This window comes from Mobula birostris, chromosome 12, assembly GCF_030028105.1.
Source record: "Mobula birostris isolate sMobBir1 chromosome 12, sMobBir1.hap1, whole genome shotgun sequence".
Lineage (NCBI taxonomy): Eukaryota > Metazoa > Chordata > Chondrichthyes > Myliobatiformes > Myliobatidae > Mobula > Mobula birostris.
Genome location: NC_092381.1, coordinates 46642461 through 46661304, shown reverse-complemented (window position 1 = coordinate 46661304; position 18844 = coordinate 46642461). Strand labels below are relative to the sequence as shown.

At 41.4% G+C, this 18844-nt stretch overlaps 1 protein-coding gene across 3 annotated transcripts in view; it reads left to right on the top strand.

The window, feature by feature from the left end:
* Positions 1-18844, top strand: part of btf3l4 (basic transcription factor 3-like 4) — a 47986-nt gene that overhangs the window by 2785 nt on the left and 26357 nt on the right. For all 3 annotated transcript variants that reach the window (XM_072273750.1, XM_072273749.1, XM_072273748.1), the window contains exon 3: positions 8335-8448. In XM_072273750.1, the coding sequence (XP_072129851.1) occupies positions 8335-8448 (114 nt within the window). The remainder of the gene's footprint in view (positions 1-8334; positions 8449-18844) is intronic.

Below are 18844 nucleotides of genomic sequence, written 5' to 3'. Positions count from 1 at the left end.
GTTCACTTTATAATTAATGTGGAGGAGTATATTCTCGTTATCAGTTTAAGAAATATTGGGTAGACTCTGAAAGGAAATGTAATACTTTGGCTGTGTGTTGACCTGAATGATTATTCCTTTTCCTGACTATTGTACAAATGGATACTGTTCCTAATGACATGTTTTTTCATGGTGACTACTTCAGCAGATGTCACCTGTAAGTTTAACAATAGTTAATGCTGAATTAGCATTTCCAGTTTTTGAATTTGAATGTATTTTCATGTTTATTTATTGATTAGAAAAGTGTTTGGTATCCAAAAATACAAGTCTTAGGTTAAGCCTATGTAAACTGGTGATGACATTGTAGAAATCAAACATAAAAGTTGCTGGTGAACGCAGCAGGCCAGGCAGAATCTCTAGGAAGAGGTACAGTCGATGTTTCAGGCCGAGACCCTTAGTCCTGACAAAGGGTCTCGGCCCGAAACATCGACTGTACCTCTTCCTAGAGATTCTGCCTGGCCTTCTGCGTTCACCAGTAACTTTTATGTGTGTTGCTTGAAATTCCAGCATCTGCAGATTTCCTCATGCTTGCGTTGTATAAATCAAATATTGTTGTATTTTTGGCACAACAATAATGAAAAACCATGTACATGCTGCACTGATGTATACATTGTTCCCGAACATTTTTGGACCATGGTTTTAAGAAAGCATCTCTGCTGGGTTTGTAGTACATTTAGCTTTTTGCCCAATATCTTCATATCATCAGTGGGTTAAAAAAATCATGTTTGACTATTTAATTGTTTTAGTATTAAAAAGAATCAACAAAGGTGGAAGTAGAGGCTAAAGAGCAAAGCTCCAGAGATTAGGACAACAAAAAGGTTGTTGCAGGAGCAGAGGAGTGGCCACGGGATGGCTTCGAGTCAGTGGACTGGGTCGTTCGTGTTCAAGGACTCTGCTGTGGATCTGAATGAATACACTATGGTTGTCATGGACATTATTAAAACAGTTGTAGTCGAGAGTGCCTCCAGAAAATCATTCAGTCTTCCCCAATCAGAAACCCTGGATGAACCATGAGGTCCTTAGTCTACTAAGGGCCAGATGAAGAGGCATTCAAGTCTGGTGACCAAGAAAGTTACAAGAGGTCCATGTACGATCTCCAGAAAGCCATCGCACACGCAAAGTGGCAATTTCAGATTAAACTTGATTCAATGAAGGATGCTTGACAGTGGTGGCAGGGCTTGAATACTATCACCTCAAGAGTCAAAGGCGACAACAGGGCTTAGCTTCCAGATGAGCCCAATGCCTTCTATGCTCGCTTTGAACGTCAAAACATGAAGGAACCATCACAAACTCCCACAGCCCTTGATGATCCTGTGATTTCAGTCTCTTAAGGCTGATGTGCGAGCAGTCTTCAGAAGGGTGTACCCACAAACATCAAGCCCAGATGGAGTACCTGGCCAAGTACTAAAGACCTGTGCTGATCAAGTGGCTGGAGTGTTCATTGAGATCTTTAACCTCTCACCTTGGCAGTCTGAGGTACCCACCTGCTTCAAGCAGGCTTCAGTTATACCGGTGCCAAAGAACATGGTAATGTGGCTCAATGACTATTGTCCAGTAGCACTTGCATCCGCTGTGATTAAGTGTTTTGAGAGGTTGGTGATGAAGCACATCAAGTCTGCCTGAAAATCGATTTGGATCCACTCTAACTTGCCTAGCTTCCTAGCAGATACAATCTCACTGGCTTTTCACTCTACTCTGGAAAATCTCGACAACAAAGATGCATGCATCAAGATAATCTTTATCAACTATAGCTCAGCATTCAATCATCGTCATCAGGCGCCATGCCCAGTTTGAGCTTTGACTGCCATGGTTCACACACTCCTGTTTCGGGTCAGGTGGATCAATTCATTGGTATTTATTTCCAGTACTCTAGCTGCTGTCTCCATCATCAATTGTCTTTGTTTTTTTTTGGCGTGTGCCTGTGTGCGTTTGCGTGTCCGTGCGTGCGTCCGTGATGATGGATTTTACAAGGTGCGGAGCGAGAGAGAGAGAGTGTGTGGCGCGCCACTCCTCACACAGACATTTTTCGCAGTATTTTCCCTTTGTTTTATGAGGTCGAGTTGCGATCTCGACACTCAACCCGGCACAGATGGAAAGCGTACTCGGGGGCGGACCTGACTAGTTTCGAACTTGGGAACCTCCACTCCCGGGTCCAGCGACAATGTCGTTGCACCACCGGCCAGCCTGTCATTTGTCTTTGTCTTCCTCTTGCTTTCTTCCCTTCAATCTTTCCCATAATTACCGTGCATTCTAACTTCTCTTTCCTAATCACATGTCCAATGAAGTTACGTTGCTTTTTCGTGGTTTCATACATTATTTCTCTTTTGTGTTTGCTCTGTTCATGACATCCTTGTTTTATATTCATTTCGTCCATGATATTCTTTGCATCCTCCTCAAAAACCACATCTCTGCTGCTTCAATTCGTTTCCTCATGTTACTAGATATTGTCCAACATTCTGAGCCATATAACATAACTGGATAAACATAACATTTCTGTACTCTGAGGTGGGTTGTCATGCCTAGTTTAGTATTGGTCAGTATACTCTTCATTCTCATAAAGGTGTCTTTTGCTATCCCTATTCTTCTTTTGGTGTCTGTGTCGCACCTGCCATCTGATGTCACCCAGCTTCCTAAGTAGCAAAAGTTCTGTACTTGTTTTATGTCTTTCTCGTTTATTCTCAGCCTGCAGATAGGATTCTCCTTCTTTTTGGATATCATCATACATTCTGTCTTTTTGCAATTGATAGACCCATTTTTGTACTTTCTTCAACAACTATATCAATTGTTTTGTAGTTCTTTCTCCGTACTTGCAATTAGTACAGTGTCATCTGCATATCTGAAACTATTGATGTTTTCAATTATTTAAAATTGAAATTAAAATTAAAATTCAAAGTACTATTCAGCATTCAATGCCATCACCTAAAAACTAATCAGTAAGCTTCAAGTCCTTGGCCTCAATACCTCCTTGTGCAATCGGATCCTGGATTTCCTCATTTGTAGACCCCAGTCAGTTCAGATTGGCAACAATCCATGGTCAATCAGCGCAGTTGCACCACAAGGCTGTGTGCTTGGCCCCCTGCTCTACTCCACCACTTATGACTTATGGCTCCAATGCCATATTCAAGTTTGCTGACGACTCAACAGTTGTATATGCAAAGTCAAAGCTGGTGATGAATCAGCGTAAAGGACGGAGATTGAAAATTTAGCTGAGAGATGCCATAGCAGCAACATCTTAATGAATGTCAGCAAGACCAAGAAGCTAGTTATTGACTTAAGGAGGAGGAAACCGGAGGTCCATGAGCCAGTTCTCATCTTGAGGATCAGAGGTGGAGGGGTCAGCAACTTTAAATTCCTCGGTGTTATGATTTCGGAGGATCTCTGCTGGGGCCCAGCGCATAAGTGCAATTCTGAAAAAAGCACGGCAGCACCTCTGCTTCCTTAGCAGTTTGTAAAGATTCAGCAGGATATTTAAAATTTGACAGATTTCTATTTCTATAGATGTGTGGTGGAAAGTATATTAACTGGCTGCATCACAGCCGGGTATAGTAACACCATTTGAATAGAAAATCCTACAAGAAGTAGTGGATATGGCCCTGTCCATCGTGGGTAAAGCCCCCCCCACCACTGAGCACATCGACACGAAATGTTGTCACAGGGAAGCAGCATCCATCATCAGGGACCCTACCACCTGGGACATGCTCTCTTCTTGCTGCTACCATCAGGAGCCTCAGGACTCAACCACCAGGCCCAGGAATGGTTACTACCCCTCAACCATCAGGCTGTTACACCAAAGGCGGTAACTTCACTCATCTTCTCTTAGCCCATCCTTAAAATGCTTCCATAACCTATAGAGTCAAACTTTCAAGGACTACTCATCTCATATTCTTGATATTTATTATTAATATTTCCTTTTTTGTATTTGCTCAGTGTTGTCTTTTGCACACTGGTTGAATGCCCAAGTAAGTTTCGGTCTTTCATTGGTTCTATCGTGGTTGTTATTCTGTTATAATTTTATTAAGTATGCCCACAAGAAAATGAATCTCAGGGATGTATATGCCTACATATATGAACTTCGATTATAAATTTACTTTGATAACTTTGAAATAGAGGTATTGATAAACTGTGATTGTAGTAGTTCTGCCATGGTAGAACTATGACATTTGTAGATATCATGGCTTTACCATACACATTTTCAATAAACCAATAATTTTTAGATGCCTGCCCAGCATCTACTTACAAATATACGCAGACTTATTCACAAATTTGCAGTAAACTTCTATGTTCTTGGTTGCAGATTCTGTTCTTGCAGTGATCTGAGTTACAGGAAATCAGGTCGTATGTTACTATCCAGTGACCCTTGCTAGCAAGTACACAAGAAACTACTAATTACAGTAGGATTGGGTTTGGCTTTAATGTCCTGTGCTGTATTTGCATTTTGTTAGCGCTGACAGTTACGATGTAATCATAAGATGGTGCATTGACTGTATCTGCACCCTACCTAAGACCATTGTATGTAGTAACAGAGTAATGCCCATCATGTGTAAACAAAAGCATAACAGTTCTGTTGTATATCCACATAGATTATAGAAGTTTCTTTCAGAAAGTTGAAGATGAGGGAGGGGTGGGGAGAATTCATAATTTGTAGTGTCCGTTTTGAGAGTCTGATGAAGAGGTTTCATCAAGAAAGGATGACCAAATGATTGGTTTTACCATGAAATCTTATTTTTAAATGAATTTATAGAAATGTTTTGAAATTCTTAATCTTTTTATATTTCTAAGAAACCTTTTGCAACAATAAATTCCATATTTGATCTATTAAACATTAAATAATTGTTTTGTTTTGGAGTATATCTCTTTAATAGATTCTTCCTTGTATTCGTTGAATTGGTTCCACCCAGCATTGCACAAAAAGTGAAGATGTAAGTGGAATTGGATTAGGTGTCAAATCTGCCATTTTCTAGTGCTCTGATACAGGACAGCACATTTTCCAATTGATAATTGATAGTACTTAGCTTAATTTTTGACATCTATGAAGAAGGAGCTGTTGTGTTTTATGAATTTGACTGTTTGTTGGTTCATATTTATTGCTTTTCTAATGTTAAAGTCGTTCACATCCAATTGTGGAAGTCGTGTTGAAAAAGTAGATCCCACCAGCAAAATTACCTTAACTTTGCCCATACAGAACTTTAAAATAATTTAACAATATACATAGATTAAAAAATATAAATACTTCAAAAAATATATATTTTTCCGTTTTCTCTCCCTTTCATGATGCAATTCAGTGTTCAAAGGTAATTCATTGCCGTTGTTTCTTCTAAATCTAAGTCTTCCATTAACTTCCAGGACAGCCTTGTGTTCTGTGCACTTTAAACTTTTGATTGTTCAAAACTTCAGCTTCCTTCCATGTTTCACTCTTCTTGATAATTTATTTTGGCACACGGTAAGCAACAATGGTTTTAAAATTCTGATGCTTGTCTTCTGACTTCTATTTCATATTGTCTTTTCCTGTTTCTGTAATGCCCTGAGCTCAACAACCTTTCTGACCTCTTGAACATACAATAGTTTAATCACTCTACCGTTTACAGCTGTGTCCTGAACAGTTGCTGCATAATGTCTTGAATTTCCTTGCAAAATATAAATTCCTTTCTTCTTAAATGCTCCTCAAAGACTACCTCTGACTGAGTTTCTGTGTCATCTGCCCTATTGTCTCCTGATGTGAGTGCAACATAAAATTTTGTTACCATTCTTCTATCGTAATATGTGGAAGAGGCATTGTAACCAAACTGTACGCATGAAAGTGGATGAATTATTTCTTTCTGCTTAAGGAGGTAGTTCAGTTTTCCTAAACTCTTGTCCTACTATTCCATCCAAGGTTGTGAACTTTGTTTCGATTTGACTTTTGATTCCAGCCTTTGAAATTTCTTGAATCTCTAAATATTTCGTTATATTAAAACCCTCCCTTTCATTGAATTAGTTCAAAAATTCAATCTGATTAAGGATCTATTAATGATTGTTGCATACAGGATTCCCCCGCCATCCGAAGGTAGAGCGTTCCTATGAAATGGTTTGTAAGCCGGAATGTCATAAAGCGAAGAAGCAATTACCATTTATTTATATGGGAAAATTTTGTGAGCATTCGCAGACCCAAAAGTAACCTACCAAATCATGCCAAATAACACATAAAACCTAAAATAACAGTAACATATAGTAAAAGCAGGAATGATATGATAGATACACAGCCTATATAAAGTAGAAATACTTTTCCACAATCATTGCCTGCACCATTGTCCGTAGCAAAAATCTCACGCAAGTGCTGTCAGCAGAAACACGGCACAAGTGCTCTTGGCAAAAACACTCTCTTCAGTAACCTTTAAGCTATGAAGCTGCCAAATCGTACCAAATAACACATAAAAATACACAGCCGATATAAAGTAGAAATAATATATGTACAGTGTAGTATCACTTATCGGAATTGGGACAGCGCCCAGCACACTGATGATGGTGTGTTAAGCTGAGTCGTCGGAGTTTGGGTGGTGCAGTGGCCCCCAACCTCCAGGCTGCCGCCCGATACATTGCCGCGAAGCATACAGTGGTACAGCGGTAGCCGGGAGGTACACAGCACATCTTTAAGAAAAAAGCTGAAATAAACAAGCTAATTAATTAGGTGCTACCCGGCACGTAATTGTCGGCCCAGATCAGAGCTGATTGCGGATTGCGTTGCCTCTGATCTAGGCCGACAATTACGTGCTAGGCGACACCTAATTAATTAGCATGTTTATTTCTGCTTTTTTTTCTTAAAGACGTGCTGTGTGCCTTTCGGCTACCGCTGCATCCTCCGCGAATCAGTATCTGTCCGCAGCTTGGGGGTTGGGGTGGTGGGACACTGGGGTGTCATCTCATCGTCGTTTGTTTCCATTAGGGCAGGCAGGTCACCTATCTCTGCCTGCCTCGATGTTGAAGGTCGAGGTTTGTCGTCTGCTGTGGCTGATGTGGAAGGCTTGCTTGACTGCTGAGCTTCGGGCATTTTTCTATCATACAGTTCTTTGTAAGCACTCAAACCATCCTGCAAATATGCCCTAAACCGATGTACACTTTCAAAATTAAAGTTGTACTTTATCATTGCAGCAAAAATCTCACGCAGTTGCTTCATGTTCATTTCACTACTGCATTCAGTTTCGATTGTTATCCTTTCCTCTTCCAATTGCATCAGCTCTTCATCTATCAGTTCTTGGTCATGGGTTGCCAAAACCTCTTCAATATCATCTTCGTCAACTTCCACAAGCCAAACTCACTTTGTCCTGACTTCGTTCATCACGATCGAAACGCTTAATTATGTCTAGTTTTACACTAGGTGTAACACCCTTATGAGCTCTTTTAGGCTTTTCCGATACCTTAGAACTCATCTTGCTAACGGCTGCTCACAGGCACATGTTTAAGCAATGCCGGCGAGAGTGCAATTCCGAATCCGGGGGAGAGTGGCTGCTTGGGGCGCTGCTTTTTCCGCACGCTGGTTTTTCTGTGGCGCGCTGCTTTTTATCGTAACAGTGGAAACACCTTCTGTTAGCGAAAACAGGGAACTAATGTAGGTCGTTTGTAACAGGGAGGTTTTGTAAAGTGAACGTTCGAAAAGCGGGGGACACCTGTATTAAATTTTGAGCATCACTTTTTTTGAATGTAAGGTGATTGGAATGTGATTCTTGCAGTAATAAATTGTGCAAACAAATTACCAGCTTTTGTACAAAGTTTTGTAACATTTCTTATCAATATTCATGTATTTTGTATTTAATTATATGTATGCTTAATATTTCTGACATTTTTGTATGTATCCTAAAAAAAAACAGGTTGACCAATAGAATGTAGTCAAAACAGTTTACTAGAACTTGGAGTTATTATGCAATCAATATATTGAAATTACTGTTGCTCAAAATAGTTTATCTGTGATTATCTACCTTTTGACTTAAGCAATGTCTTGCAAGGAAAATTTTGTGAATTGCATTGAATATGGTCGCGATGGCATTAGAAAAATAATGCATGCTTCTTGTTTGGCTCAGATAAACCTGACACCAGCTTTAAAAAGAATTTTTAAATCCTGACTTTGGAATTACATGTACACCATTTCTTCATCATGTACATTAAATAATGTAATTTTCAGTTTGCAAGTATGCTTTGCTTTAGTTTATTAAGTAATCATGAATGAACTATTTGGAATTAGATAAGATATTAAAAGGGTCTACAGATTTTAAAACATTCAACTGCCATCCAACTTGATTAACTTTATTCATTGCATTTTGTCAGGGCACAGCTCGCAGGAAGAAGAAGGTAGTGCATAGAACAGCTACAGCTGATGACAAGAAATTGCAAAGCTCACTGAAGAAACTAGCAGTTAATAATATTGCTGGCATTGAGGAGGTAAGTTTTATGTATTCCTTTGGTTATTGGGTCACTTTGTCGATCTGCCTTTCTAGCAGTGGACTTTGGGTTCAGACCCAAGGAATAATAGTCAAACAAAAATACATACTGTTTATTAGCACGTTTGCGTCGCTGAGTTGATTTACAGCACCCCGCTCATAGAGCTTGGGAAAATCTGCAAATCAAATGGGCCCTGAGTACTGTCTGGGGCTGTTTGTTAAACACTCGTTATCACATACATCTTTGGTAGCTTTCCCATGCAACAAGTTCTTTAGTTATCTTTGCAACATTATTAGCCAAGCTGCAAATAGGTCAGTTAGGTTTTAGCCCTTTTAATTCTGCTTACAATTCCTCATTTTTAGTGTTTGTATCTAAAAATATCAGACCAACATTAATTTTATGTGCCAAATATACCTTTTTTGTTTTACACTTATGCTTGCTCTCTTGCAGCTCTTAAATCATAGAACAATGTGGCTAGTAATTTAATATTTTCAATGTTTCCCTTGATGAAAGACCCAACTCCAACCCCTCCATTGTAAGCTAGTCTTGACATTATAGTTGAAATGAGAATTCATAAGCTCTTGCAAAAGCTCAGATTTTAAAAACATGAAACCCTTCAGGTCAGGCAGCATCTGTGGAAAGGTGAAGCTTGGGTTAAGTCTCAGGTTGGTAAATTTAGTGAGAACCTGAGTTTTACAGGTCAAGCAGTTTCCAGATCAAACTTTAATATCTCAGTCAGCTGGCTTCCAGTGTGCTGGTGCAGGTTGAGCACCCATTATGAGTCCAGGATGAGCAGGATACCCCACAGTTTTCATCCGTCTTTCATCTTTTGTAGCCTTTGAAAGATTGGCCTCCATCCACCCATTTTTTGTTGTTGGGCTTTGTTTTCTCTGGTATTTTGCTTTCAGCTTTTCCATTATGAGTAGCTCTACCTTATGTGCAAGATCGCTGATGATATTACTTCTGGACTATTTAATTTTCTATTAAAGCTTAAGATACATTGCAAGATTTAATCCCACCTGATGACATTGATTGATCTAATGAAAATAAGTACTTGTACAGTACTGTGTAGAAGTCTGAGGCACCCTAGAATTTTTATATAAATCTTGTTTGAGATGTTTATTTTTTGTACACTGCATAGAAAGAATCCTTATTATTGATCCAAAAAGGTTACATCAACAAATCAAGAATATCACTGGTAAATAGCTCCTCTGTTCTTCAGGTGGATGTTTGAAAGCAAAGGATGGTACCATTATCATGAAAAAGATGAGATTATGAACAGATGGACTGAGTATATTCAGGAATTGTTTGAAGACGATCGAGGCGAAAAACCAGAAATTAAGAAAAATATTGAAGGTCCAAGTATTTTAAAATCTGAAGTTCGTAATGCAATAAATAAGATGAAGAAAGGGAAGGCAGCAGGTCCTGATGAATTAGTAATAGAACAAATTATTGCCCTTGAAGATTATGGAATTGAAAAACTTACTGATTTAATCAATGACATTTACGAGACTGGAATAATACCAGAAGAGATGAAAAAATCAGTACTTATCACTCTTCCTAAGAAACCTGGAGCAATAGAATGTGAATTACAGAGGACCATAAGTTCAATGAGTCATGTCACCAAGATACTTCTAAGAATGTTGATGACAAGAGCTAAAAGTAAGATACAAGCTGAAGTAGTGTGGTTTTGTGAAAGACAAAGGTACGAGAAATACAATATTGATGTTAAGGATACTATCAGAACGAGCTATTCAAGTGCAAAAAGATTTGTTTGTTTTATCGACTACACAAAAGCATTTGATAAAGTGAAGTATTACAGAAAACTCTAGATCTAGATTCGAAAGACCTCCACCTAATCAGAAATCTGTATTGGGAACAAACTGCCACTGTAAGAATAGATGGAGAAGTGAGTCAGTTTACGAAAATCAAGACAGGCGTTAGACAAGGGTGTGTTTTCTCTTCTGATTTATTTAATGTGTACAGTGAAACAATATTACAAAAAATAAGGGACATCTTGGCAGTGAAAAGATTTGAATAGATCAGCAGAAAGCCATTGATGAGACAATCAAGATTCGAATAGCTCAGACTCAGCAGAAAGCAGCTGATTGGGCAATCGAGGTCAGGTGACCAAGCATTTTGAAAAGCTCAAACAGATAAATAGAGGGTTAGCTCAAGTGAAGTGGGCTGTGGAAAGCGGCCAGTGAGTGAGTGGGCCAGTGAAGGAGTGGAGCTTTGAGGCTTTGACTCGAGAAATTCTGGCAGTTTTGGCAGTTGGTCTGTGCAATCAAGTCAATCAAGATTTGAATAGATCAGCAGAAAGCCGTTGATTAGACAATCAAGATTTGAATAGCTCAGACTCAGAAAGCAGCTAGGAACAAAGGTGATGAGCTGAGAGCTTGGATACATACATGGAATTATGATGTAGTAGCCATTACAGAAACTTGGCTGGCACCAGAGCAGGAATGGATTCTCAATATTCCTGGATTTCAGTGCTTTAAAAGGGATAGGGAGGGTGGAAAAGGGGAGGAGAGGTGGCATTACTGGTCAGGGATACTATTACAGCTACAGAAAGGGTGGGTAATGTAGCAGGATCTTCTTTTGAGTCAGTATGGATGGAAGTCAGGAACAGGAAGGGAGCAGTTACTCTATTGGGGGTATTCTATAGGCCCCCTGGTAGCAGCAGAGATACCGAGGAGCAGATTGGGAGGCAGATTTTGGAAAGGTGCAAAAATAACAGGGTTGTTATCATGGGTGACTTTAACTTCCCTCATATTGATTGGCACCTGATTAGTTCCAAGGGTTTAGATGGGGCAGAGTTTGTTAAGTGCGTCCAGGACGGATTCCTGTCACAGTATGTGGACAGGCTGACTAGGGGGAATGCCATACTAGATCTAGTACTAGGTAATGAACCGGGTCAGGTCACAGATCTCTCAGTGGGTGAGCATCTGGGGGACAGTGACCACTACTCCCTGGCCTTTAGCATTATCATGGAAAAGGATAGAATCAGAGAGGACAGGAAAATTTTTAATTGGGGAAGGGCAAATTATGAGGCTATAAGGCTAGAACTTGCTGGTGTGAATTGGGATGATGTGGCCTGTGACTAGTGGTGTGCCACAGGGATCAGTGCTGGGTCCATTGTTGTTTGTCATCTATATCAATGATCTGGATGATAATGTGGTAAATTGGATCAACAAATTTGCTGATGATACAAAGATTGGAGGTGTTGTAGACAGTGAGGAAGGTTTTCAGAGCCTGCAGAGGGACTTGGACCAGCTGGAAAAATGGAATGAAAAATGGCAGATGGAGTTTAATACAGATAAGTGTGAGGTATTGCACGTTGGAAGGACAAACCAAGGTAGAACATATAGGGTTAATGGTAAGGCTCTGAGGAGTGCAGTGGAACAGAGGGATCTGGGAATACAGATACAAAATTCCCTAAAAGTGGCGTCACAGGTAGATAGGGTTGTAAAGAGAGCTTTTGGTACATTGGCCTTTATTAATCAAAGTGTTGAGTATAAGAGCTGGAATGTTATGATGAGGTTGTATAAGGCATTGGTGAGGCCGAATCTGGAATATTGTGTTCAGTTTTGGTCACCAAATTACAGGAAGGATATAAATAAGGTTGAAAGAGTGCAGAGAAGGTTTACAAGGATGTTGCCGGGACTTGAGAAACTCAGTTACAGAGAAAGGTTGAATAGGTTAGGACTTTATTCCCTGGAGCGTAGAAGAATGAGGGGAGATTTGATAGAGGTATATAAAATTATGATGGGTATAGATAGAGTGAATGCAAACAGGCTTTTTCCACTGAGGCAAAGGGAGAAAAAAACCAGAGGACATGGGTTTAGGGTGAGGGGGGAGAAGTTTAAAGGGAACATTAGGGGGAGGCTTCTTCACACAGAGAGTGGTGGGAGTATGGAATGAGCTGCCAGATGAGGTGGTAAATGCGGGTTCTTTTTTAACATTTAAGAATAAATTGGACAGATACATGGATGGGAGGTGTATGGAGGGATATGGTTCGTGTGCAGGTCAGTGGGACTAGGCAGAAAATGGTTCGGCACAGCCAAGAAGGGCCAAAAGGCCTGTTTCTGTGCTGTAGTTTTTCTATGGTTTCTATGTTTTCATAGGGAAATGTACTATGGACATGTGGTCGATGATTAGAGATCTCTTGCAGGATGTTAGGGATAAATTTGTCCCGGTGAGGAAGATAAAGAATGGTAGGGTGAAGGAACCATGGGTGACAAGTGAGGTGGAAAATCTAGTCAGGTGGAAGAAAGCAGCATACATTAGGTTTAGGAAGCAAGGATCAGATGGGTCTATTGAGGAATATAGGGAAGCAAGAAAGGAGCTTAAGAAGGCTGAGAAGAGCAAGAAGGGGGCATGAGAAGGCCTTGGCGAGTAGGGTAAAGGAAAACCCCAAGGCATTCTTCAATTATGTGAAAGAAAAAAAGGATGACAGGAGTGAAGGTAGAACTGATTAGAGATAAAGGTGGGAAGATGTGCCTGGAGGCTGTGGAAGTGAGGGAGGTCCTCAATGAATACTTCTCTTCGGTATTCACCAATGAGAGGGAACTTGGTGGTGAGGACAATATGAGTGAGGTTGATGTTCTGGAGCATGTTGATATTAAGGGAGAGGAGGATGTTGGAGTTGTTAAAATACATTAGGATGGATAAGTCCCCGGGGCCTGACGGAATATTCCCCAGGCTGCTCTACGAGGTGAGGAAAGAGATTGCTGAGCCTCTGGCTAGAATCTTTATGTCCTCATTGTCCACGGGAATGGTACCGGAGGATTGGAGGGAGGTGAATGTTGTCCCCTTGTTCAAAAAAGGTAGTAAGGATAGTCTGGGTAATTGTAGACCAGTGAGCCTTGTGTCTGTGGTGGGAAAGCTGTTGGAAAAGATTCTTAGATATAGGATCTCTGGGCATTTAGAGAATCATGGTCTGATCAGAGATAGTCAGCATGGCTTTGTGAAGGGCAGATTGTGTCTAACAAGCCTGATAGAGTTCTTTGAGGAGGTGACCAGGCATATAGATGAGGGTAGTGCAGTAGATGTGATCTATATGGATTTTAGTAAGGCATTTGACAACGTTCCACATTCAGAAAGTCAAAAGGCATGGGATCCAGGGAAGTTTGGCCAGGTGGATTCAGAATTGGCTTGCCTGCAGAAGGCAGAGGGTGGTGGTGGAGGGAGTACATTCAGATTGGAGGATTGTGACTAGTGGTGTCCCACAAGGATTGGTTTTGGGACCTCTACTTTTCGTGATTTTTATTAACGACCTGGATGTGGGGGTAGAAGGGTGGGTTGGCAAGTTTGCAGATGACACAAAGGTTGGTGGTGGTGTAGATAGTGTAGAGGATTGTCCAAGATTGCAGAGAGACATTGATAGGATGCAGAAGTGGGCTGAGAAGTGGCAGATGGAGTTCAACCCAGAGAAATGTGAGGTGGTACACTTTGGAAGGACAAACTCCAAGGCAGAGTACAAAGTAAATGGTAGGATACTTGGTAGTGTGGAGGAGCAGAGGGATCTCGGGGTACATGTCCACAGATCCCTGAAAGTTGCCTCACAGGTAGATAGGGTAGTTAAGAAAGCTTATGGGGTGTTAGCTTTCATAAGTTGAGGGATAGAGTTTAAGAGTTGCGATGTAATGCTGCAGCTCTGTAAAACTCTGGTTAGGCCACATGGAGTACTGTGTCCATTTCTGGTTGCCTCACTATGGGAAGGATGTGGAAGCATTGGAAAGGGTACAGAGGAGATTTACCAGGATGCTGCCTGGTTTAGAGAGTATGCAATATGATCAGAGATTAAGGGAGCTAGGGCTTTACTCTTTGGAGAGAAGGAGGATGAGAGGAGACATGATAGAGGTGTACAAGATAATAAGAGGAATATATAGTGGATAGCCAGCGCCTCTTCCCCAGGGCACCACTGCTGAATACATGAGGACATGGCTTTAAGGTAAGGGGTGGGAAGTTCAAGGGGGATATTAGAGGAAGGTTTTTTACTCAGAGAGTGGTTGGTGCGTGGAATGCACTGCCTGAGTCAGTGGTGGAGGCAGATACACTAATGAAGTTTAAGAGACTACTAGACAGGTATATGGAGGAATTTAAGGTGGGGGCTTATGTGGGAGGCAGGGTTTGAGGGTCGGCACAACATTGTGGGCCGAAGGGCCTGTACTGTGCTGTTCTGTGTTCTATGAAAACATCAATAATTTCAGATATGCAGATGACACTGTTAATTGCAAGTACGGAGGAAGAACTACAAAACTTAATTGGTATAATTGTTGAAAGTGCAAAAAATGGGTCTATCTATCAATTGCAATAAGACAATGTATGGTGATATCCAAAACGAAGGAGAATCCTATCCGCAGGCTGAGAATAAATGGGGAAGACAAAACAAGTAAAGAACTTTTGTTACTTAGGAAGCTGGGTGACATCAGATGGCAGGTGTGACTTGGACATCAAAAGAAGAATAGCGATGGCAAAAGACACCTTTACGAGAATGAAGAGTATACTGACCAATACTAAACAAGGCATGACAACCGCCTCAGAGTACAGAAATGTTATGTTTATCCAGTTATGTTATATGGCTCAGAATGTTGGACAATATCTAGTAACATGAGGAAACAAATTGTAGCAGCAGAGATGTGGTTTTTGAGGAGGATACAAAGAATATCATGGATGAAAGGAATATTTAACGAGGATGTCATGAACAGAACAAACACAAAAAGAGAAATAATGTATGAGGTCATGAAAAGGCAATGTAACTTCATTGGACGTGATTAGGAAAGAGGAGTTAGAATGCACAGTAATTATGGGAAAGATTGAAGGAAAGAAAGCAAGAGGAAGACAAAGACAAATGACGATGGAGACAGCAGCTAGTGAACTAGAAATAAATACCAATGAATTGATCCACTTGATCCGAAACAGGAATGGCAGTCAAAGCTCAAACTGGGCATTGCACCTGATGATGATGATTCTGCATTAGTACATCAGTAGAAAAGAACAAATTTTAGATTTCCAAACATTCAGTTTCCAAAAAAAAATTACATGGATTTTTTTCTATTTTGTTAAAGAAAGTAACATATTAAGTAATTAACCAATTTTCAAATACAACTTGGTTACTTAGTAGGCACAGTGCTTATGAAAAGTGTTCACCTTCTTGGAAGTTTTCATGTTTTACAGCATTGAATCACAGTGGATTTAATTTGCCTTTTTTGACACTGATCAACAGAAAAAAGACTTTCGTGTGAAAGTGAGAACATACCTACGAAGTAATCTAAGTTAATTAGAAATATAAAACACAAAATAATTAATTCCATAAGTATTCCCCCCCCCCACTTCACATGACACCAGATCATCACTATTGCAGCCAACTGGTTTTAGAAGTCACATAATTAGTTAAATGGAGATCACCTGTGTGCAGTGGAGGTGTTTCAATTGATTGCAGTTTTTAAAAAAAAAAACCAGTACCTGGAAGGTCTAACTGCTGGTGAGCCAGTATCCTGGCAAAAACTACACCAGGAAGACGAAAGAAAGCTCCAAACACCTCAAAGGTTATTGAAAAGCACAAGCCAGGAAATGTACACAAGAAGATTTCCAAGTCACTGAATATCCCTTGGAGTCCAGTTGTTAATCATCAAGAAATGGAAAGAATGTGGCACAGCTGTAAATCTGTAGGACGTCCTCAAAAATTGAGTGACCGTGCAAGAAGGGGACTAGTGAGGGAGGCCACCAAGAGACCTGTGACAACTCTGGAGGAGTTATAAGCCTCAGTGGCTGAGATGGGAGAGACTGTGCATTCAACAACTGTTGCCCGGATGCTTCACCAGTCACAGCTTTATGGGAGAGTAGCAAAAAGAAAGCCACTGTTGGGGGGGGGGGGGGGGGTTGAAATCTCTCGTGAAATCTCAGTGAGAGTTTGCCAGAAGGCATGTGGGAGCCTCTGAAGTCAGCTGGAAGAAGGTTCTGTGATCTGATGAAACCCAAATTGAGCTTTTTGACCATCAGACGAAACCTGGTGTAAACCAAACACCGCACGTCATCAAAAACACACCATCTCTACCATGAAGCTTGGTGATGGCTGCATCATGCTGGAAAGCTTATGAAAGTAGAGGGTAAAACGAATGCAGCAAAATACAGGGAAATCCTGGGAGGAAAACCTGATACAGTCTGCAAAAGAACTGCCACTCGGTATAAGATTTGTTTTCCAGCAAGACAGTGACTCCCAAGCATAAAGCCATAGCTACAAGTGAATGGCTTAAAAACAGCAAAGTTAATGCCCTGGCAAAGCTAAGTCCGTGTCCAGACCTCAGTCCATTTGGACTTGAAAAGGGCTGTTCACTCACAATCCCCATGCAATCTGAGAAAGCTGGAGCAGTTTTGTAAAGAAGAATGGGGCAAAATTGCAGTGTCCAGATGTGCAAAGCTGAGAGACCTATCCACAGACTCAAGGTTGTAATTGCTGCCAAGGGTGCATCTGCTAAATACTGAATTGAAGGGGGTAAATATTTGTGTAATCAATTATTTCGTGCTTTATATTCGTAATTAATTTAGATCACTTTGTAGAGATCTGTTTTCACTTTGACACAAAAGTCTTTTTTGTTGATTGGTGTCCAAAAAAAGCCAAATTAAATCCTCAGTGACTCACTGTTGTAAACCAATAAAACATGGAAACCTCCAAGGGGGATAATTACTTTTTATAGGCACTGTATATAACCCTGAGCAAGATTAAATAAAGATGCTAATGATCAATGACATAATGAGTTGAATGAACTAAACTATTAACTGAAACAAAGTCTAGGCAAAGAACAACCAAACTAAAAGGTGGGGGTGTGACAGATGTGATAGTTCAACCTCCAAGTCATCAATTCTTATACTGATCATCCTGCATTGGCACGGTCTTTCTTGAGCAGAAATTTTACAGCAGGCAGGAGTTTCAAGTTGTGTTGTCCAAGCTCTTCTGATGAAGCACAAAGAAACTGGCAAGGTCGAGGATCAGAAATGCGGTGGTGGGCCACGGAAACTGAGTGCAGCAGACAAGATACATCAAACTGACGTCCCTTCTAAATCGTAAGGAGTGCAGCACTGCTATCCCAAAAACCACTGGAACCCAAGTAAACCCATCTGCAGTATGGAGAGGTCTTATCTGAAGTGGTCTTCATGGAAGAGTTGCTAGCAAAAAGCCAGTCCTCTGAAGTGGAAACAAAGTCAAGAGAGTGACCTACACACAAAATCACAAGGACTGGGGTGTTGAACGATGGCAGCAAGTACTCTGGACTGACAAGTTAAAATCTGAAATATATGGCTCAAAGAAGGAGGCAGTTTGTCCGCAGAAGAGCTGGAGAGCACTGCATGAGGTGCGGGCAGGGTCGGTGCGGAGCAAGGAGTGCTCGAGGTCGAGGGACGACTGGAGATTGGAGGATCGGAGGATCAGCCGTTGTAGGTAGGCTGAGGAAGATCGGCACTATCTAGGCATTACCTGAGGAGGAAGGTAAAACTTCGCAGGCGCGGGTGACGTCAGCGGCGAGCGCAGAGTTTAAAAAGAGGCCCACTTTCAGGTGCAGGCAGCGGAGTATGCGGGAGCAGAGTGCTGGGCTTTGGCTCAGTGGGCTTCGGCGTAAGGGGGTCTTTGGTGAGTGGTAATCAGTTAACCTGAGTACGTGCTTGCAGAGGGAAAAAGGTAAGGTCAGTTGGTACTTTTTCATTTATTCTGATTAATCTGGGATCAGGTAATGGGGGAGATAGTTAGAGCAGTGGTGTGCTCCATATGCAGTATGTGGGAGGTCAGGGTCAACGCAGTTGTCCCTGATGACCACACCTGCAGAAGGTGCATCCAGCTGCAGCTCGTATCAGAGCGAGTTAGGGAATTGGAGCTGGAGCTGGATGAACTGCGGATCATTTGGGAGGCAGAGACAGAGATAGATGGTGGGGATGACCTACCAGGAACAAGTTGCAGTGGTCCTGTCTCTGGCACTGAGGTTGGACCCTCGACACAGAAGGGGAGGAGGAAAGAGAGGACAGCGGTAGTGATAGGGGATTCTATAGTCGGGGGCAGATAGGAGATTTTGTGGGGGAGATCGGGAGTCTCGGATGGTATGTTGCCTCCCTGGTGCTGGGGTCCGGGACATCTCAGATCGGGTGCAGGTTATTCTCGAGAGGGAGGGCAAGAATCCAGATGTTGTGGTCCATGTAGGGACCAACGACGTGGGTAGGAAGAGTGAGGGGGTCCTGCGTAGTGAGTTTAGGGAGTTAGGTGCGAAGCTGAAGGGCAGGACCTCCAGGGTAACAATCTCAGGATTGCTACCTGTGCTACGTGCGAGTGAGGCGAGGAACAGAAGGATTATACAGATCAATACGTGGCTGAGAGGATGGTGCAGGAGGGAGGGCTTCAGGTTTT